Consider the following 23,313-nt stretch of genomic DNA (forward strand, 5'->3'; position numbering starts at 1 on the left):
AAGCGGTGACAGAGAAGTGACTTCAGAGTTTACATAGTAAAGCCAAAAAGGATTGGCACAGTTACAGCAGCAGTGTTAAAAAAGAAAAAGAAAATATGTATTTAGATAATTATAATAGTAATTACTTTGATAAGAATATAATTAATTGAGTGAGTGTTAGAGCTGGGCCATGACATAAATTATTTTGAATGTATAATAGTATGGTTACCTAAAAATAAAGAGTCTACTGCTTGGAATTAAGAAAGCCATTTTTCTTTCCAAACTATCCTGTTAAAATTAAAACTCTCAGGAGCTGAAATGGTTTCTATTTGTTCCTATGCCCAATTCAGTTTGTTGGTTATGATGGTTGGTCAAATAATTAACTAATTACCCTTCAAACAATCTCTAGTGTGATTTTATAAAGAGCCTGAAAGGTGTGGGGAAGAAGTTAAATGAGACCAACTGGAAGGCAAGTCATTCAATAACTTCAGCAGAGTGTAAGCTCTGTGAGGGCAGGTAATTATTTGACCAGCCATCACACTGACAAACTGAAGTGATGCATAATAGAAGGAAAATGCTCTATAAGTGCAAGAGAAATTGCAGTATCCAGAGGTTTTTTTTTTTTTAATTTACTTTGCTTTCTTAAACAAACAAAAAGATATGATATTTTCTTAGAAAAAACAGTAAATTTACTTTGGGGTCTGAATTTCTCTCAATGACCTGCACAGAGGAACTGATTATATAGATTGAGTAGTTTTCCTGTGGCCCATTATTTCTGAATAGTAAGAATCAAGAATAGGTTGGTTGATCTTATTTGCCTGGCTTGATTAAACATCTCTTTAGCAATTATAGAGTTATATGATGCTGTACTGTATTTGGCTTTCCTTTGGCAAGACAAATGTTTGGCTTTGTTTCAGAGGATAACCAACAAGAATTTGCATTGTAACAACTCTGGCTTGAAGAAAATAATAAAAAGTTATGAAATATTGAGTAGCTATACACTTTTTTTTTTTTTTGAGACAGAGTCTCGCTCTGTCACCCGGGCTGGAGTGCAGTGGCTGGATCTCAGCTCACTGCAAGCTCCACCTCCCGGGTTCACGCCATTCTCCTGCCTCAGCCTCCCGAGTAGCTGGGACTATAGACGCCCGCCACCTCGCCCGGCTAAGTTTTTTGTATTTTTAGTAGAGACAGGGTTTCACCGTGTTAGCCAGGATGGTTTCGATCTCCTGACCTCGTAATCCGCCCGTCTCGGCCTCCCAAAGTGCTGGGATTACAGGCTTGAGCCACCGCGCCCGGCCTAAGGGTTTTAATTCTCATCACCACTTGCAAAACATACTCTTTGTTCTTTGATAAAATTTGAAAAGTTAAGTAAGCAAGACCTTGGCAGCAGTAGACAAATAGCATTCTTTTGGCATCCACAGGGAAACATTTGCACAATCCACTAGCACCTCCCTTTAACAGGGAAATTCTAGAAGAGTTGCCATCTCCCTGGGGGAGGAAATATGGAGCAGCAGAAAACAACACAAACTTTGGAAGCAGTCAGATGAAAGCCAGGATCTCTCCAGGGCTTGTTAATTGAGAGATCTTTGGGAGATTCTTTGGGAGCAGTCGAATGAAAGCCAGGGTCCCTCTAGTGCTTGCTAACTGAGGGATCTTGGGGATGTTACATAACTACCCTGAGCCTCCGCTTCTTTTCATAGCCACATGTGGAGTGCGCAACATGCAGGGCCAGCGTGCTCGATTTCAACTTTACCTCTTCCTCTTGGCCAGTGGTGCTAAAAACAAGGATATTGAGTTGCACATCAGGCACAGTGTCAAGGACAATGAAAAGCAAGGAGCTCCAATTCTAGTTATAGATGATGCCTTAGCTAAATCTGAAGCACTCCAGGCAAAGTGGGCCCAGACATTGTTTGACCCATTCACTTAAATGATTTAAGAATCCCTGCATAAAGGAGAACATGTTAAAATGTCAATGAACTGTGAAGTTTTTTCCTGGCTTTCTGGATGACTTCTCTTCCATTCTTGCTAGTCAAAAGTTTTGTCATTATTTGCAAATGATGGGAAGATCTGAGACCCTTAATTTGTGTGTGTTTGTGTGTGGAGGCAATGGTGGTGGTGGTACAAGAGTTTAAGGAGGCAGAGCTGTGGGAAGAAGTGAGGAGGAAGAGAGAGATGCAGAAGATCCTAGCAAAGAGAAGTCGGTGCCTGATGGCTTGGATGAATACAGGTGTAATTACAAAATGTGGTCTGAAGTTAGCAACACAATCAAGCGCGTTGCATCTGGTAATCCTGACACCTTTACATGCATTATAGAGATTCTCTGTCTCTTTCTCCATCTCTCTCTCCTTTACTCCTTTTTCCCTCCCTCCCTTCCTCCTTCTCTCCTCCCCTTCCCCTAAGAACTACAGATACAGATTGATATAGGTTTGTCACAGTCACACAGCAAATCAGCAGCTCACACACCAAGTCACCTGAACTTAGGATCTTCTTGGCAAACATTAATAAACTATTGCCTCTATCATGGTTTCTTTCTTTATATGAGTTTATTAATAATGTAGAAAACTTACTTTTCTTCCATTCACACACACACAAGCCAAGTTTATCTGATGCCTTGGAATGCGACTTTATGCCACCATCATTGGCTGAATCTTGGGAAGTTGTATCAAAAGTACCTGTTCCTGTGTCCACCTGACAGGCTTGCCATGTGCTCCCTGGAAGAGGATGAATAGTGGATGAAGCAGCTCCAGGGGCCATTTGTATCTGCTTCCTGAGTGTGTTCCTCCAATCAACTCCTGTCTGTCTATGTTCCCAACCCTCTTGTCTCCCTGCCTTGCTCTGTTACCCCCACTTTCCTCCTCCCTTAAGCCAACCTAGAACTTTAATTGCAATTCAGCCCTTACATAATGTGTATTTTTCCTTGCCGTGGGGGCAACCCACTGGAATAAGCTTCCTTCTTCCTTCTTCTTCCTTCTTCCTTCTTCCTCCTTCCTCCTTCCTCCTTTTTCCTTTCTTCCTTCTTTCTTCTTCTTTCTTCTTCCTTCTTCTTCCCTCCTCCTCCCCCTCCTTCTCCTCCTCTTCCTCCTCCTCCTCCTTCTTCTTCACCTTTCTTCTCCTTCTTCTTTTTTGAGATATAGTCTCACTCTGTCACCCAGGCTGGAGTGCAATGGTGTGATCTCAGCTCACTGCGACCTCTGCTTCCCGGGTTCAAGCAGTTCTCCTGCCTCAGCCTCCCTAGTAGCTGGGATTACAGGCGCGTGCCACCAGGCCCAGTTAATTTTTGTATTTTTAGTAGAGACGGGGTTTCACCATGTTAGCCAGGCTGATCTCAAACTCCTGGCCTCAAGAGATCTGCCCACCTCGGCCTCCTAAAGTGTCGGGATTACAGGCGTGAGCCACTGCACCCGGCCTTAAACTGTCTTCTTAAAGCAGCAACAAGAAGCTGCTTTAGTCAGTGACATGGAGCTAAATCGTGCTAATGAACTACATTCAGGGGAGTTTCTTGATGATAAATGTACTTTTTTTCATAATTTGTTTTTAAATTACAAATAGAAGGCTTATTTTAAAAAACATTAAAGTATGTAAAGCAAAAAGTGAAAATCCTCTATCCCAGTGTTTACTTTGCAGAGGAAACTATTATCAGATTCCTGTGCATCTGTACAGAATTTTCCCATGCACATATACATAGATACATACATGCATACATTATTTTTAATAGTTTCTAAAAAGTGAACTCAAACTATTCATGTTATTTTAAAATTTTCTTTTTTTCAAGTTATAGGTTGGTGCAAAAGTAATTGCAGTATTTGCTATTACTTCCAATGGCAAAAACCGCAATTACTTTTCACCAACCTAATACTTAGGCTCTCTGTGCCTCAATTGCTTTCTGTGAAATAGACAAAATAATAGTATCACCCTTGGGGTTGTTGTGAAGTAAAGTGCTTAAAACAGTACCTGGCACATAGGAAGGTAAGCTGTCAGTAAATGTTAACTATTTGCGTTATTGCCATAAATTATTAAATAGTTGTCTATTGATTTACATTACATTGTTTTAAATTTTTCACTATTATAAATAATGCTGTGATGAAAATCCTTGGACTTCATCTTTGGACATTTGAGCAAGTATTTCTGTTGGACAAATTCCTAGAGTTGGAATTCCTGGGTTGAAGGCTATGTACACTGCTGAATCCAGCTAAATTACCTTCTAAAATGTGTTCCCTAATACAACAAATCATGTACATAGCCTTCTCCAGCTCTGAGCATTATCCCTACTGTCCAGTTTTCCAGTATTGGGAGAAATGACCGTTCATAGTAGGCATTTCTCTTGTTTGGTGAGATTATCCATCTTGCTACACATTTAGTGAGTGTTTATATTCATTCTTCTCTCCTTTGATTATTTTCTCCTAGTAGGTTTTATATTTATCTATCTGAAGAATTTTATTATATACAATAGGTACTAACCATCCTCTGTTATAAATGCCCAACTCTCCTCTGCCAGTTTGAACCATCCACTGGGGACATAGCATCATATAGAATGCTCATTTTCCAGCATCCTGCATCCTAGAGGAGGGAGCCCATCCTCTAGCTAGCATTCCAGCTGTGCCTGCACGAGGTTGTTTCATTGCTCTGTCAGAAGAGCTGTTCCAAGCAGGATAGTGTCTGACATGACCAGCAGGTTCCACGGTCATGCACTCACTCCCAGGCTGCTGTAAAGCAGATCCCCTTACTTTGCTGTAAATTGGCCTGGTGTGATGTTACATGGAATCTTATGATGATTAATCTAATACTGTGTAAGCCCTTAGACAGTGGTGATGGCTAAGATCTTGCAGGCAGGAAAGGCAAACCTTTACCCAGAAAACGTTAAAGTGAATCATTGCCCCTTCCAGAATGGAAAGTGTTTAGTGTAGTCAGTTTGCTACCAAATGGCCAGTTGTTCTCCTGGAGGGATGGTGTCAAATTGAGGACCAGCTTTGGTCTGTGTTGGGAGCAGATTGGATGTCAGGCATCAGCAGCAGCTACATGGCAAGTGGGAGCCCATGCTGTCAGACCCATGCACGGCCTCTGTCCCTGACACCATTGGGTCAGCACTGACTGGGGTGATGGATGACAGAGTTGGCTAATGTCACATGGCCATGTCATTTGGTCCACTTAATTGTTTAGCAACTCTTTTACAGTGGGAGCTTCCTTCTGGGTGTTAACCTGTGATACAAAAATCTTCACACATCATGCCCACTTCCATATGCCCATTCATATGCCATCTTGTCCCCAGTCTTGTAATATCACCCCCCACACCCAGGCCCTTGACCAGCTGGCCAAACCATTTGTTCCATGTATATCCTAACCTTGGGTTGGGCCACTCCTGTTTTCCACATAATGTGGGTAATTGGTGTGTTCCCCAAAGCCCTGCCCATTGGGAAAATTTCCCCTTGCCACCTCTAAGAGGGGCTATACTGCCTACACTGCATATCTGGATTGTACCCAGGTATGGAGCTAACCCTCTTGTGAACCCACCTCTATCTTTTTCCTTCTCCATCAGCTTAAGGACCCCTCCACTCTGCCTAGCAGCTCTAGGTGTGAGTGGAGGGAGAGATGCTGAAGCACCGGCATGGGTCACTGTGTCTGGGGTACCTGCTCCTGCTGCTGGCTTGTTCCTCCCTCTCCTGTTCCTGCTTGGTTCTGGATGTTCTGCTTCCTTCTTACTGTATAGTTTCTGCTTGCCTGATCTTATGACTTGTGTTTTCACAAGATCCTCACGTTACTTTTGTGCCTGTAACTGCAGAGCAGTATTGGATAGTGGCAGTCAGACGCAAGGAGGGGTAAAAGTGATAGAACCCTCCAGGCAGAGGACATAGGCAAAGGCTCCAGAGAGAGAGCTACAATAGGAAACCCAGACGGGAAAAGGGAAGGGATCATGAGCCAACGCTGGAGAGACAGGTTGGGGCTAGATAACCTAGGGTGCAGGTGCCAGCTTAGGGATTTGGGACATTGTTCTGCTGAGATGAATAGGAAGCAATTGAAGGGTTTTAGGCAAGAATGTAACTTAATGATTTTGTGTGTGCATTTGTACGTGTGCGTGCTCATAAAATTCATGTATATATTTGGCTTCAATGTGAGAATGGTTGGAAGGGAAGCAAATGAATGCAGGGAAATCAGGAGGGGATTATTGCAATAGTCAGGGGAGAAATGAAGGTGGCTTGGAGTAACATAGTGGCTATGGAAACAAAGAGAGGGAGAGGCAGATTCAGGAACTGTCTTTGATGTGAGATTGACAGGATTTCGTGCCTGAATAGATGTGTGTGCAAAGAGAAGAGAGCGCCTCAGATCATTTCCCCATTTCTGGCCTAGCAACCTGTGGACGGTGGTGCAGACAATGAGATCTGCTTGGGACACATTTGAGGACATTTTGTATAGATGGAATCATGTAATATGCGGCCTTGAAATATCCAAGTGGCAATGAAAAGCAAGAGTTGGGTTTACAGAGCCAGAGCTTAAGCAAGAGAGTTACCCCCAGCCATGGGAGTAAAGGAGGTCACCCACCAGGAAGAGAGCCTGGGAAAGATGGCCCGTGCCTCTCTTGAGAATTCCGTCATTTACAGAGGTGGGTTGGAGGGGAAGGAGTTGGAGAAGGGACAGAAAGGAGGTATCTACCCTTGACCTTTGGCCTCCCACCACCTGCGTTAGCACGGCATCCAGGGCAATCCTTTGCAACAGAAGCAAGTCCACTTCACTTTTCTGTTCTGCCGCCACTTAGATTAAAAGCTCAAGTCCTTATAACAGCCCCCAGGTTCTAAATGGCTGCCCCGATCCCTGGCTCTGTGCTAGCCACATGGGCCCCACTGCTGCTCCACAAACAGGCCAGGAGCATTTGCTCGCGAGAGACTCTGCTCTAATGCCCTGTCTCCCCACTAATGCTCTTCCTCCAGATACCTGCTTAGCTCACAGCCTCCATTCTCATTTCCTCAGGTGGGCTTTCTCTGACCTATTCTAACCACAACCTGCTACCTGCTCTATCACTCTCCACTGGCCTTAACCTGCTCCACTTCTATTTCTTCCCTTAGCACTCAAACATCAACCATACTCCCGTAATTTACTTGTTATTTTTAATTTTTTTCTGTCTGCCCTTACCAGAATAGGATCTTCCCAAGGACAGGGATCTCTATTTTGTTTTCTGATAAATCCCAAGTGCCTAGTACAGTGCCTGGCACAGAGTAAAATGCTCTATAAATACTTGTGGTATAAATGAGAAAATCTGCTCTGAAAGGGAGAGATCCACGTGACTTCTCTCTGCTGTTAATGGAAATGGAGTTTTTCCTTGACTGTGCCTTGCTATTTAGCCTCCCTTTGAGGCTTCCATGTTTTTGGAAAGCCATTGATTGGGATAGGCTTCTTGATTCTCATAACTTCTCAATCTTTCCCACATTTTCTGTTTCTCTTCACAGACACTTTTTTAAAAATTGAGGTATAATTCACACACCATAAAACTCTCACCTTTATAAAATGTACAATTCAGTGGTTTTTAGTATATTCACATGTTGTAAAATTATCACCACTCATTCTAGAACATTTTTCTCACCCCAAGAAGGAACCCCATGCCCATTAATTAGCAGTCTGTGGTCCTAGAAGCCTCTGGCGGCCATTAATCTACTTTGTGTCTTTGTGAATTTGCCTGTTCTGGACATTTTGTATAGATGGAATCACATAATATGTGGCCTTTTGTGCCTGGCTTCTTTCATTTAGACAATGTTTTCAAAGTTTATCCATGTTGCCACATGTAATAGTGCTTTATTTCTTTATATGGCCAAATAAAACTTTCTTGTATGGATATACCACATTTTATTAGTTGATGGAAATCTGAGTTGTTTCCACTTCTGGGATACTATGAATAATGCTATGAACAGTTATGTATACATTTTTTGTGTGAATATATATTTTAAATTCTCTTGGGTATATACCTAAGATTATGGTAATTCTAGGTTTAACTTCTATGTTAACTATGTTTAACTCCTTGAGGAAATGCTGAACTGTTTTCCACAGTATCTACACCATTCTACACTGCCCCCTGCAATGGATAAGTGTTCCCATTTTTCTCTATCCTAGCCAATACTTACTGCTGTCCATCATTTTGATTACAACCATCCCAGTGCATATAAAATGGTGGCTCATTGTGGTTTTGATTTGCATTTCCTTAATGACTAATGAATTTGAGCATATTTTTATGTGCTTACTAGCCATTTATATATCTTCTTTGGAGAGATGTCTACTCAAATCCTTTGCACATTAAAAAATTTTATTGATACATAATATTTATGCATGTGATATTTTGTTACATACATAGAATGTTAAATGATCAAATAATAGGGTAAAAACTAAAAATAGAACTACCATACCATCCAGCAATTCTTTTGCTTATTTTTAAATTACTTGCCTTTTATTGAGTTGTAAGAGCTCTTCATATCTCTGGTTATAAGACCTTTATCAAACATATGATTCACAAATATTTTATGCTATTCTGTGGGTTTCCTTTCAATTTCTTGATAGTAACCTTTAAAGCTTTTTGGTTTTCATGAAAACTTTGGTGAAAGTTTGCTCTTTTTCCTTTGGTCCCACTTAGATACAGTGTCTATACTCATTCTGTCAAGAGGAAGGTGACAGCAGAAAGGGACAAATGAAAAAATGACAACTTCACAGTTCATATTAGTAATGAAATTCTTTAGAAAATTGACTTTCACTATATGGTATAATTTCTGTTGGTGGATACAAGCCAAGTATGAGTCATATGCAAGTCATCGTCTATTCCATTTAGCTGGATGGATCAAAGAGACAGAGTAATGGCGAATATCACCCTAGAGGAAACCAATTAGTGTTTATAACATTGAAAATGATTTATAGATTGCTTAAGCATATCTATCAAATCTAAATGGAATACTTTAAATCAGCTCCATAGAAAAGCAACACTGTGGGATGATTTCTGAACTGGGGAAACTGTGTCTTTCAGATCTAGCGTCTTCCAGCACAGAGATAGGACAGATTGCCATCTGGGAAGAGCCACTCCATTTTCTCCAGAAGTTTGCATTTGATTCAGATGGGTACATTCCAAGGAACATAGGACCCAGGTTCATCTCTCGGAATCTAGAATAAAAACAAATTTGGATGTTCACACCTGGGAAATGTTTGTGACTTAGGTGAAAAATAGCAGAACATAAAGTAGGTTAAACACCAGCAGAGGGCAACCAGGGCCCTGACAGGTCAGGGAACAGCAGCCTGTGAAGTGTGGAGGAAGCCAGGGGAGGACTGGGGAACTCCTGGGGTTATCATCTCACGCTTGAAGACCACCCAGTGAAAAGTGGAGTGGGTCTCTGTTTCTCCGGAGTAGAAGAAGCAACGTGTGGGGGGCTTAGGGAAAACCATGAAGGATACCACAAAGAGCCAGTATAAGTGGAGGATGGGGGAACTTTCCCCTCAGTGTAAATCAGGGTGGTAACTGTGAACAGCATGACTTTCTTCCACAGTTAAAAATGCTGTCCCTGAAAATATCCAAGGAGGGTAGAGATGTCTGCTCGACATGGGCGCTGTTGCCAGAGGGGAGAGGTTCCTGTTAGCATACTTTCCTGGTGCCCTTTTGGGGTTAGGGTGAAGGCAGACTGTCAGAGGGGCCTATACTCCTGGCCTGGGTGTCCTAGGTTCAGGGCACAGTTCCTGAACTTCTGTTCCTGACCAAGATGTCCTAGGAAGGGAGCAAAACAGGAGAGGAACATGAAACTAATGGGAATGAACCTTCGTTTGTCAAACAGTATAGAGTGGAGCCACGGAGGGCCAGGCTGATGAAAAAATGCAACGGGGTACAAATTCAAGGACCCCTCTGCACGTCTGCTCAAATGCCCCCAGGTTTCCCGTCACCTTTTCTGGCAAGAAAAGCCACAGCAGTGGGTTCACGAAACCTTACCACAAGAACAGAGGCCAAAAATGCAGAATTTTATGATCACTATTTTTTTTCTACTATGCAGAACATACCATTTTTGTGAACTTGTCTTCACAGGCCATCCTAATCTTCTCCGGGGTCAGTGGACTATTAAGGCTCAAGGGTCCATGCAGGCCTCTCTCCCGTCGTGCTGCACTCACCGCATCATGGATAGCGAAAAACACGGAACACCCCAGGAACACCCCCGACTCTCCCAGACCCTTGAAGCGAAGCATGCCAGCTAGATTATCTCTCTCTCACTCTGCATATATGTGCACATTTATAGCATATGTACATATATAAAAATATTACACACTACATATGTAATTTTTTTTTTTTTTGAGACAGAGTCTGGCTCTGTTGCCCAAGCATGACACTGGAGTGCAGTGACACGATCTCGGCTCACTGCAACCTCTGCCTCCCAGACCCTTGAAGCGAAGCATGCCAGCTAGATTATCTCTCTCTCACTCTGCATATGTACATGTATAAAAATATTACACACTACATATGTAATTTTTTTTTTTTTGAGACAGAGTCTGGCTCTGTTGCCCAAGCATGACACTGGAGTGCAGTGACACGATCTCGGCTCACTGCAACCTCTGCCTCCTAGGTTTGAGCCATTTTCCTTCCTCAGTCTCCGAGTAGCTGGGATTATAGACATGCACCACCACACCTGGCTATTTTTTTTTGTATTTTTAGCAGAGATGGGGTTTCACCAGGTTGGCCAGGCTGGTCTCGAACTCTTGGACTCGGGTGATCTGCCCGCCTCGGTCTCCCAAAGTGCTGGGATTACAGGCATGAGCCACTGCACCCGGCCTATGTAATGTTTTTGTTTCAAAAAGTAATTTAATCTTTTGATCCAGTATTCCCATTCTTAGAATTCTAGCCTAAGGAAATGACTTACATACAGAAGATGATTATTAGGCATGAAGATGATTATTGCAAGGTAAGAAATTAGATAGAACCTGATGGCAATAATTGATGTTAAGTTCTAAGATTTGGAATACTAAAAATTTTTATCATGATGTTAGATTAGAATTAAAATGTTTAATAAGAATTTTTCTTCGGCAATCCTGGTAAAAATCCCAAACAGTCAAGAGACGAATGTAGCCCTCCTGTCACCCAACAGGTATCATATAAACATGCATATTTACCCATAGAGCATCACTTACCTTAGAAGAATAAAGAGTATTTGAGTTTTCAGAGGGAGGCAACAAAGAAATGTGAAACTCTGTGGGTGTGTCACAGATGGCAGGGATTTTATATTGGTCTGGACCACGGGTGTGCAGAACGCCCTGGGGAGAATAATTCAGTTCTTCTATTGTATAAAGTCCCATGCCTTGAATAAATGCACCTTCAATCTGAGGCAAGAACAAAAAAAGAATTTCCACATATGAGAAAACACAGTCAACAGTAAGTAGCATTTCAACTTCATGCTGTTTGTTTGAATTTTAAAATTGTAGTTTAAGAGGGTTTTCAGGGTGTCTTGGAGCATGTTGCTGAAAGTTTACCTAAAAGCCATTTTAAACATCTTGTGCAGCATTAAGTTAAAAGAAGTTCAAAGTCAGCTGGGCACAGTGGCTCACACCTGTAATCCCAGCACTTTGGGAGGCCGAGGCGGGCAGATCACCTGAGGCCGGGAGTTTGAGACCAGCCTGACTAATGTGGAGAAACCCTGTCTCTACTAAAAACACAAAACAAATTAGCTGGGTGTGGTGGTTCATGTCTATAATTCCAGCTACTTGGGAGGCTGAGGCAGGAGAATTGCTTGAACCTGGGAGGTGGAGGTTGTGGTGAGCCAAGATCACACCATTGTATTCCAGCCCGGGCAACAAAAGCAAAACTTCGTCTCAAATAATAATAATAATAAAAAATAAAAATATTTTTAAGAAAAGAAGTTCAAAGTCAAAGGACTTGGGTTCTGATCTTGCTTTGGCCATTGAAGTGAGTGCTCGGGAAGAGTCTTCAGAGCCTGGAGCCTAAGCACCCTCTTTTTTTTTTTTTTTTTTTGCCCATGAGGCAAACCCCCTGACTGATGTGTCCAGAGGCGCCAGAGTGCCAGTGACAGCGACAGTCCCACTGTCTCATCCCGCCTCCTTGCCCACAAGGTGGCCTCACATCTCTGGATTCCGATTTTAGATCAGTCTTCCAAAAACTCCAGTCCATCCCCACCAAGTGAAGTCTTGTTTCTAAAAGCCCTCCACCCAGCCCTGGCAGTCCCCAGCCCTCTTCTGCTCTCCAACTCCCTCCTCCACCCCCCCACACAGGCCTTCCCCATAGTCATCCGCCCTGGCCTGATCAGCAGCCATGAACGGGCATGCTAAATTCCCAGTTTCTGTAGGGTAACTTCCTCCACTGTTCTTTCACCCCAAATGTCGTTTCTCATTCTTTCCTTGACAACCTGGTCCACACCCACTTCCTCCCGAAGCCTCCTTTGACTTCTCCACACCACAGATTCTTCCCATTCGCCAATAACACAATGTCATGATGGTGGGGGCGTGGGGTGGAGGGGGGGGGACACTAGATGGTGCCCTAAATCAGAGGTAATGAGCTAAATTGCCTCCAGGTTGGAGACACATAAAGCCAGTATGTGAAGATTCCAGGTGGGTTCTGGAGAGTGTGGGTCTCATTGGAGTGTGGGACTCTAGAGGTGCAGCCCACCGACTTTTCGCTCGTGGAAATGCAGATGCAGTGTAGGCAAATTTTCTGTTTTCAAGAGAAACTAGATGTTTATGACTTTCCAATCTTTTCAACTATTTCAAATTTAAATTTGAAAATGTCTGTGGGGAGAATCCAGCACTACAGGCTGCCTATCAATAGCTACTGCTCTAATGACTTGAGGCTTGTGATCCCAGCAAACTTCAAACTCCTCGAAGCTGAAGCCCATCGTGTGGCTAAGGCTCAGTACTGGGTACTAACTCTACTTATGTCCCAGAAATTTGGAGCTCATCGGTCACCTCTAGGCTTGGTCTTGCCTCATTCAAGCTCCCTAGTCACAGATTGTATGTTTCTTCAAAAGCTACTGAAAACACTTTATTTCCTTCCCCCTTTTAAACAGTAAGACATTTGAGCTTTGCAGCTAGTCTGAATAGAGTTGACTAAAGGGGTAGAAAAATAAGATGATGAATAAGCCTGATGGAATGCTCCCCCGCAGACCCCACTGCACTTTTGGCTTTTACAAATAGAAAGTGAGACACATCAGTTACACATACCTGGCCTATGTCAATGGCTGGATTTATACTGCAGCCAACATCCATGACAATGTCTGTTCTGATGTTCTAGTAAGAAAAAAAAAAGTTAAAATGTTTATTTTAATGAGGATAACTTAGGGAGAAGAAGCTGAGGAACACTTCCTGCCAGGCTGACTTTGGTATAAAGCCTTTCTTGGAGCCATGTCATTTCAAAAGAAGCAACAAAGGTTTTCTTATATGACAAAGTTTATTATGTAAAACTTTCAAAATTATACAAATACTCTTAGCCAGCTGAAGCACTGTCTTTTTTTCTTGGAAATAATAGGAGAAAAAAAATATTTACTTGATTTTGATTCAAGCTGGATGATGCAACAGATTGAGAAATATATGATACAACAAAAGAAAACATCTATGGCCCTCACGATCCTAGTTGCAAAGCTTAATGGCTAACATGCAACCCAACAGCCAGATATAACCGGCTGAGGAATGTTTACTGAACCACAGAGTTCAGGGTGCATCAACAAAAAAGTCTTTGATTTGTCATCTGAAAATCTCCAATTTTCATTTTTGGAGCAGAGAAGAGAATAAAGTTGACACTACAACTTGCTCCTGATAACCTACAAATGAGGAGAAGTACAGCAGGCCCAGCCAGAGTGTTAGTAACACCTTTGCTTTCCAGCAAGTCCATACATTTTTTAAAAAATGTGATGTAATGGTCTCTGCCATGACTAACAGATTGTACTTATAATTACTAATTGAACAAAATAAATGCAAGAGTTTCCTTATTTGATCTAGGACTTTCATCTAGCATTTGAAAACTAGGTAATGATTGGAATGTTTGACAATAATAAAACTTCAGGAACTCACATCTCTTATTTAAAGACACAGTAAAATGTAAAATCCTCTTTGACATCAGTCAGCAAGACTGGTCTTCCAGGAGATAAGTGGCCTCAGCTGGAGGTGAGAGGAGGAGCTCTAAAGTCTTCAGTGTTAGTGAAGTTTCTGCTTTCAAAGCTGTAGGCTTAGGTTGGTGAGGCTGGCTCATGCCTGTAATCCCAGCACTTTGGGAGGTCAAGTGGGGGCAGATCACTTGAGGACAAGAGTTCAAGACCAGCCTGGCCAACATGGTGAAACACCGTCTCTACTAAAAATACAAAAATTAGCCAGGGGTGATGGCACATGCCTGTAGTCCCAGCTACTCAGGAGGCTGAGGCACGAGAATCACTTGAACTCAGGAGGCAGAGGCTGCAGTGAACTGAGATGGTGCCACTGCATTCCAGCCTGGGCAACAGAGCAAGACTCCACCTCAAAACAGAAAAACAACCCACAAAGCTGTAGGCTTAGTGCTGTCTGTCGTGTCTTTTGCTAGGGCTGGAGACAGTGGATGTAGGTTGTGGTAGGCTGCCTCAAAGATGGCTCTGGATAATCCTCACCTACTGGCATTCACATCCATATGTAGTCTCCTCGTCTACTCTACCAGACCAGCCTGTGTGACCAATAGGCTATGGCAGAGGTGACAGTAGTCACTCTGAGTTAGGTTATAAAGCTGGGCTTCTGTCTCAGGTACTCTCTTGCTTGCTCACACTCTCTCTTTTTCTCTTGGGCTGGTCTCTCTGGAGGAAGCCAGTTGTCATGTCCTGAGGACACTCAGGCAGCCTACAGAGAGCTGTCCACATGACAAAGAATGGAGGCCTCTGGCCAACAGCCAGTGAGGAGCTGAGGCCTCCTGTCAACAATGCTATGATAGAGGGAGGTGGAATAGGATTCTCCTCTCCCCACTGAGCCTTGAGGTGACTGTTGTGCCCCAGCCACAGCTTGACTGAAGCTTCAGGCAGAATCACCCAGATGAGCCCCTCTCGGAGGCCTGCCCCTCAGAAGTGGTGTGAGTTAATGAGCATCCACTGTTTCCAGCACTAAGTTTGGGGGTAATTTGCTGTAGAAGAACAGATAACTGATATTTAGATGTAAGTTCAAAGTGAGGAAAACTTTGTTGGAATAAGGGCAATTCTATCAACAGGAGACTGGCTGAGAAACAGGCCTTTGGGAAAGGCCCCTGGTAGAATGTCACATTCTAGCCCTTTGCCTAGCAGTGACACCAACCTGAGCTGAGATTTAGCTTTTATGAAGGCATTTGATGAGACTATATGGCACATCTCCTAAGATCATTCAAATAAGTTATAGGAACATGCCTTAAAATTTCATACTAGGCTAATTATTACCTTGTTCTTGGATCTTAACAAGGACAAGGCATATATAGGAATATAAGAAAATCCGCATGACTAAGTTTTTACCAACTTTTGCTTTGAGGGAGAAGGAATTTAGAAATTAGTTATATGGGCAGGGCTCAGTTTCTCACACCTATAATCCCAGCACTTTGGGAGGCCAAGGTGGACGGATCACTTGAAGGCCAGGAGTTTGAGACCAGCCTGGGCAACATGGTGAAACCACGTCTCTACTAAAAATACAAAAAGTAGCTGGGTGTGGTGGCGCAGCCTGTAATCCCAGCTACTTGGGAGGCTGAGGCACGAGAATCACTTAAACCTGGGAGGCAGAGATTGCAGTAAGCCAAGATCAAGCCACTGCACTCTAGCCTGGGTGAGAGAGTGAAATTCTGTCTCAAAAACAAACAAACAAACAAACAAACAAACAGAAATCAGTTCTATGCAAGAACCCGCTCCCTAGTAGTGTCAGGCTGCTACTCTAACACAAAACCATGCTCAGAGTGACCATTGTTTTGCCCTGGTCCAAGGTTACCCTATAGAGATCCAGTTAGAACCAGACAGGTCAGATACTTGAAAAGGCAGGTTCAATAAAGGTGACCATAGTTTCAGAGATTAGGTTGACTATAGTTTTAAAAAATACATGCAGCCAGGCGTGGTGGCTCATGCCTGTAATCCCAGCACTTTGGGAGGCTGAGGTGGGCAGATCATGAGGTCAGGAGATCGAGACCACGGGTGAAACCCTGTCTCTACTAAAAATACAAAAAAAAATAGCTGGGCGTGGTGGCGGGCACCTGTAGTCCCAGCTACTTGGGAGGCTGAGGCAAGAGAATGGCGTGAACCCGGGAGGCGGAGCTTGCAGTGAGCCGAGATCATGCCACTGCACTTAAGCCTGGGTGACAGAGCAAGACTCCAACTCAAAAAAAAAAAAAATAAATAAATAAATAAAAATACATGCTGGGGACTTACTAAATGAAAACTTAAATCTGATCATAATCCAAGAATGCAGGCATAGAGGATATTTGTAAATATCAAGAACTAGAGCTTGCTTCAAGGTACATTTTGGAAGGCATTATCACTAAACTGGTAGCTTGGTTACATAATAGTTGTTAGGGTATCGCAGTCCCATTTAATGGATCAATGATCTTTCACTATTATTGACTGTGACCAGTAAGTGGCTTCTTTTACTCCCAAAGGCTCTGCTACAAGAAGAGAAATTCTATGAGTCTTTAAAGCAAGAGAGAGAGAAAGAGGGAGTGTGTGTGTGTGTGTGTGCACGTGCACGTGCATGTCTCGTCAGAGCATCCCTTGAAAGCATAAGGATGCTCTGAAACTATCTAAAAAGCAAGACCAAGCCGGCTCTGTGGCACAATGGATAGCACATTGGACTTCTATAAGGCAAGACCTAGCTGAGAAAAAGACATAAAAAAGTGGCCACTACCTGCCCTGGGCTGGCTTGGTGCTTGTTAGCAGATTACAGATGTCTATGAATCCTTCAAGAATGATATATTTTGGCATTTCTCATAAGAAGTCAGAATTGCTGGTTGTGCCAACAGTCTACATGAAAGCCCCCTTTAGAGCGTGTTTCTTTCTTCAAGTAGTTTCTTTCCTGATTCCATTTAAAAGGGCCAGGGAAAGAAAGACAGGTCACCAGTTGTTTTCCATGGCAGCAACCAGACCACCAAGGCAATTGTGGGGATTCTATTTTTTTCTGGTAATCCAGGGGAATCACCCTTAGGCCAATATCACTCAGCTCTCCTCAGATAGATGGCATCTGTGGAATTTAGGTGCATCCTAAGTGCAACTTGAAGACCTTTCCAACTGGTACTGACCTTATGATCCCCCGTCAGGCAGTCTATTTCAACCTCGGAACAGGCAGCTCCATAAACGAAGTATTCGAAGGGATGGCCTTCGCCTTTCTCCCAGTTTATGTCTGACTCATAACCTCTGGAGGAAACAGAATTCTTGAGTGTTGTTAAGTGATCAAGTCCCCTAATTGCAGACCATGATGACTGAACAGACTCATGAGGAGTTATGCAAACCACAGGAATATACCTATACAATGATATGCCAGCACCAAATGTATGTGTGATAAATGCGTTGAATAAATAAATATTTAGTTTTTTTCTTTTAAAACTTGCTTTGTCTGATAAAAATATCTAACTACTCCTGACTGGTGCCTCCTTACTCCTGGAGGTTAGCTTCTTACTTCATGAATGTCCATCTTACTGCTTTTGGCTAATATTGGATCATCTGATTTGGGGAACTCAACCTTCATTTTACACCAAACGCTATTTCAAAGGTGCATGCTTCCTGCTTTGTTTATCTTTCTGGCTCCAGAATTTGCCCCTCTGTGTGAAGGATCAGGTCCTATGGTTCCCATTCTTTGTCTCTACTCTGGTCTTCCACCATCAAGCTCCATGGCCTGCTCTGTTCCTAACTAATCTTTAAGAACATCAAAAAAATATTAATGGTAAAATAGAAGCATGGGTCAGCAGCTTCCAGAACTCTCTACCCTCTCTCCTCTGCTGTTCTGCAACCTGGAGATGGCCATTAAAAATGCTTCCAATGCCTGTTCCTGACAGGGAGTCAGTGCCCAGGACTCCCACACCAATGGCAAAGTGATCAAACCAGGTAAGGCTCTACATCACTCTGCTGTCAGACAGCTTTCACTCTCCATTAAAATAATTTAATAAACTGTTTTCCAGATTCAGTGAGTTCCTATTGTTTCACATCTTAATGTAACATGGTTATGGTCCAATATCTTTTTTGTCAATCCTGTAGGTGTAAAATGTTACCCCTCTTATGGGTTTAATTTGCATTTCCCCACCTTTATTTCTTAAGAGGTAGATTGTGTTTTCAACAAAAAGTCAACCACTGCTGAGTATTCCAAGTGCTAACCCCAGAGAGCCTTAAAATACCACCCACTATGATTAGAATCATCAGTTCAGCTGAATTTTGTGTTCCTATTTTCCCTAACAGGAGTCTTTCTGGATACCAGCAATTAAATATTCTTTATAACTGTGGATTAACCAGCAGTTAAATGTTCTTTATAACCATGGGTAAATAGAAGGTACAAAGTCAACGTTTGCCAAAATTGCAAGGGAACCAAAACTCTTCCTCAAGATACCACTGTCATTCTCCATAGCATAGTGATTGGAGGGAGTGTTTACCTGAAATATCCAACAGCTGAAAGGCTAATGCTTTCATCAAAAGCAGTCTGTGCCTGTGAAGAAAGAGCATAGCATGCTGCAACAACGATGCCCAAAGAATCACTCAATACTTCAATTTTAATTTTACCCTGTCTGCTAAATAAAACTATCAGCAATAGTAACTAGAAAGGACCCAGATTAATCCATTCCTTTTGGCATTCTCCATTTCTACAGGCGTTTGTGGTTCACAGCTTGTAGCTGTTTGTTCAGCACCTATGATTGTAATAAATGCCTGCTGTGGTATGCTACAGGCTGGACTAAAGTCATCAACATATGTTCCACTTAGGAAGAAATTCACTCGGTTATCTGCAGTAGATTTCCAATTCACATGGGACATTTTAGAAAACAATGGTTGGTTGGCTGCTTAATTTTAATATCAGGTTCCTGCCAGTCTATAGAGTAAGGGTTCATTTTATAATCCATATTTATGGGAACTATCAATCCTTTCTGGGCACATTTGTTTCAGGTGAGGGGAATAATTTTGCTAAATTGTACCATTTACACCAAAAGGTCTCCTGACTCTGCAGTGCAGAGTTGACTACTATGCAGAAAAATCAGGGTTAGATCCAAGTCCCTAAGTCTAAGAAGGAAGGTCAGAAGCACATCAATCATTAGAGAAGAAAGTGGGCCTAATGGCTGCATTTCATGGTGGTGGAGAACTACTCCCCACGCTGCACCTCTCTCCAGCTTTCTCCAGTCATACTGACTCAGCCTTTCTGGGCTCAGGTAGCATGGGGCAGAGGACAGAAACAAATATACCCAGGAAGTATAGACAGATCCCATAAATATGAGTTACAAAATGAGTCCTTACTCCACGGAATAGCAGAAACCATTTCTAAGTGGGATCCTCAAATGTTATTTCCCCCAGACCTGTATTCATAAGGTTGTGAAAACTGACATTCTACAATAGCCAGCGTGACACGCGCTCCCAGTTTTTATGGATATTTGTTCTACAACATCTGGTAGTTGATAACCCATTACTTTGAAAAGTTTGTTAGTTGACTTTAGAACGTGTCTTCTTTCCCAACTAGATTGTAAGCAGATCAAAGGAAGCAGTTGAATATTTCCGTTCCACTGAGTACCTATTACTGGATGAACAAATACCCACTGGCTTGGTTTCCTATTTCTAAATGAGTGCTTATATGATTTTTACTTTTACAGAATGGTTCTACTATTGTTTTTCTATTTTAGGAACAGTAGAACCCAAAGAAGGAGAAAAAACAGACGTACAGTTATTATCCAGACAATCCCTAGGTTCCATAGGATGAAACATTAATTAATTCTGGATTAAAATAGGAGTTCTGGCAGAAGAACTATCTTTTTCTCTAACAGAAAATTTTCCCAGATGCAAGAGTTCCTCCACCACACTGTGATAGGATTTCCACATGCTGAGAGCCAAAAGACCTTTTATTTATCATTATGCAATGGTGGTACCTTTGCAAATGCCCTTTCTACAGATTTCAATTAATGCATATTGCTCTTGCTCTCCTCCCACTCCTTTTTCTTCTAAAATAAAATACAGAGAACCATTGATTCTCACCCAGTCTTTCCAAGTTCCTTTAGGATTCTTGCTGATGATGGGTTTGAGGCGTTTTAGAAGAGTCTGACAGGCATCCTAGAGATTATTTTTAAATTAAAATTATGATCCTAATTTCATGCAAACACCAAATTCAAAACATAATATGTACCATTGCATAGGCTTATCTAAGAGGGAACATGGAAAAATAAGACACCAACCCTGTATGAAGGTGATATGAAAGGTTTCATACAAGTGTGTGCACGTGTGTGTGTGTGTGAATGAACTGGCCTTGTAAGCCATGCTAAAAAGTCAGGACTTAATAAAAAAAAATCTCTTGGAAAACCACCAGCCATTGCTTTCAGACATAGCATGGCCACATTTATTTTGTGAGAAAATTCACTCCGGCAGCAGAAAGCTAGAGCAAAAGGCGATGAAGTTGTGGTGGAGAGACAGAAGTCCTGTATTGGCCCTGGGGAGAGGTGGGAGTCTGTCTCAAAGTGATACTAACATAATATGGAAACAGAAAGACAAAGACATTTTTGAGTAGACTTGAAAGGACTTGCTGATTAGAAAAATGTCAGGAGGGAGGGAGAAAAAGAGGTGGCATTCCCAGCACAGGAGAACCACTGGGTGCCCACCGACTGAGGCCAAGATGGGGGAAGGAGATAGGAGTTGGATTAACTCTCAGCATCTTTGGGGCTCCACCCACCCACGTATTTGGCCCTGAGGGAGTTAATGATTTGGAAGCCACTGCAGTGACTGTTACCTTTACTGCCAACCCGTTGAGATCTGCCACCACAGAACCTCCAGAGGCATTTGCATTAGGGATGGTTTCTGTGCTTGTTCCACGCAGGTGGACATTCGAAATTGGCATTCCTAATTCACGGCTGACCACCTGGATTTTAAGAGAGAGTTTCTTTTAAAACACTGATTAGTCACAGAGCTGTGCACATGCCCACGTGGTAACACATGTGTGATGCCCTCATACTCATGACAGGGACAAGGGAGCAGAATCACAAATTCCTCCAGCCACAAAAAGTTTCTTGTTTCGAAAAATCCTATAGCTAGTCTGAACCCCAAGTTCTGAACACACTTTCCTTTTCTTTGACTTTCTGGTGATAGTGTCAGAAAGAGGAGGTGAGGTCCCAAGCCAAGGCAGGAAGAAATGCTTCATTCTTGTTTCTATAATCATGATATTGACACTTTTGAGGCTTCTCCTATGACCACACTCTGCAAAATTCTAGCAGAACCTTATCAGTGGTAGGAGATGTCTATCTCCTATCCACATTTCTGTAGTTGCCCCAGGAAAAGAGTGCTTCTTATGAGAAAGGACAATGACCTTGGAAAAGCAGTGGCATGAACATGTGGGTCACAGGAGATGGCGCCAGTGCCACCTGCCAACACAAGGACTTAACTGGCTGCTTTATTCTTTATTTTTAGTGCTAGAGAGCAAAATCATATTGCTAACTTTAGTTGATCCCAAACTCGACTCTCTCCTGCTAGCAGCATGACTTGAAAGTGCTTGCCCACAGCTTCTACAAGGACACAGGCACACGGAACCCTTCCATGAGGTCTGGCTCTCAGATCCTCCACACAGAGTGCATAGGCTTAGAATATCAAAGTCTCTGGTGATCCAATAAGGAAAACACTCTCCACTGGGGAAAGTCAATTCTCAAGTGACTGAGAGAAAATGTGTATTCAACATCTTTATACTTAGAAAAATGTAAATGAAAGCAATAATGAGATACTTTCATTCACTTATCAAATTATCTATAAATTTTCAACAATCCGTAACATTCACTGTTGGTTATGGGTATCATGAGAGGGATACTTTCTGGAAAACAATTTGATAATATGTGTCAAACAATTTAAAATAGTCACACTTGTGACCCAGTAATTCTACTCCCAGAAATCTATTTTAAGAAACAATCAATGATTTGATCACAGGTTAATGTACAAAAATATTCACTGAAGTATTCGAACAACTGGGGATGGTTAAATAAACCATATATATATCTACATATAGCCATAAAAATTCATGATTGTAAAGACGGCTTAATGACAGGAGAAAGGGTTCACACTATGTAAGTGGGTGGAAAAACAGAATACAAAATTATATAAAAGCATGTTGGTGACTTCTTGCGAAAGAAAAAAAGACAAGATATAAAGACCCCCAAATAATGATTATGCTGTGTGATGAAACTGTGTAGGGTCTTTGTTTTTAAAAATTTTCTGCTGCTTCCAAATGTTTTATAATCTATAATATTACTATTATGATTAACAAAAGAGAAATGGTAGCTTAAAATTAACCTAAAATAAGACAGCCAAAAGCAAACAGATAAAATTTGGCTATAAATATCAAAGGTGATTTATATTAGCAATTGTTTGGAGCCCGTAATACAAAAAGGGCAAGAAATAATCCAAATTCATCAGAATTTACACATTATCTTATTGCCCAAGAAAAATTCAAAAAGGACAACTCAACTGTCACTATATCCAAAGGAAAGCAGCAAATAAGTATATAACTTTTTTAGCAATAAAACAACTCGAGACTCTTCTGCCACATTCTTTTAGGGGTTTGGTTGCAAAATTGGTTTGTTTACCTAGTTTCTGCTAATTGGTTTTTTTTTTTTTTTTTTTCCTGAGACGCAGTCTCGCTCTGTCGCCCCGGGCTGGAGCGCAGTGGCCGGATCTCAGCTCACTGCAAGCTCCGCCTCCCGGGTTCCCGCCATTCTCCTGCCTCAGCCTCCCGAGTAGCTGGGACTACAGGCGCCCGCCACCTCGCCCGGCTAGTTTTTTTGTATTTTTTAGTAGAGACGGGGTTTCACTGTGTTAGCCAGGATGGTCTCGATCTCCTGACCTCGTGATCCGCCCGTCTCGGCCTCCCAAAGTGCTGGGATTACAGGCTTGAGCCACCGCGCCCGGCCTCTGCTAATTGTTTAACAGCGTAAACTGTCAAAGCTCAAATCTCCTATCCTTTATTTTTTATTTTTATTTGTTTTTACTTTTTGAGACAGGGTCTTGCTGTGCCACCCAGGCTGGAGTACAGTGGTGCAATTGGCTCACTGCAGCTTCGACCTCCCAGGCTCAAGCAATCCTCCCCCCTCAGCCTCCCAAGTAGGTGGGAAAACAGGCTCATGCTACCATGACCTGCTAATTTAATTTTTTTTTGGTAGAGATGGAATCTCCCTTTGTTCCCTGGGCTGGTCTCAAACTCCTTCACTTAAGCAATCCTCTT

The 23,313-nt window shown here is 42.3% G+C and overlaps 1 protein-coding gene across 1 annotated transcript in view; it reads right to left on the reverse strand.

Annotated features, from left to right (window-relative positions):
- Positions 1-8,245: 8,245 nt before the first annotated feature.
- The window catches only part of AOX1 (aldehyde oxidase 1), an 88,770-nt gene continuing 73,702 nt past the window's right edge, over positions 8,246-23,313 (reverse strand). Inside the window, exons 28-35 of the mRNA XM_011949957.1 lie at positions 20,842-20,970; positions 20,097-20,171; positions 18,518-18,570; positions 17,177-17,291; positions 13,147-13,212; positions 11,107-11,295; positions 9,988-10,155; positions 8,246-9,105 (exon numbers count right to left, since the gene is read on the reverse strand). Coding sequence (XP_011805347.1) covers positions 9,055-9,105; positions 9,988-10,155; positions 11,107-11,295; positions 13,147-13,212; positions 17,177-17,291; positions 18,518-18,570; positions 20,097-20,171; positions 20,842-20,970 — 846 coding nt within the window. The 3' untranslated portion in view covers positions 8,246-9,054. The remainder of the gene's footprint in view (positions 9,106-9,987; positions 10,156-11,106; positions 11,296-13,146; positions 13,213-17,176; positions 17,292-18,517; positions 18,571-20,096; positions 20,172-20,841; positions 20,971-23,313) is intronic.

The sequence above is a fragment of the Colobus angolensis genome, unplaced genomic scaffold (assembly GCF_000951035.1).
Source record: "Colobus angolensis palliatus isolate OR3802 unplaced genomic scaffold, Cang.pa_1.0 Scaffold30, whole genome shotgun sequence".
Lineage (NCBI taxonomy): Eukaryota > Metazoa > Chordata > Mammalia > Primates > Cercopithecidae > Colobus > Colobus angolensis.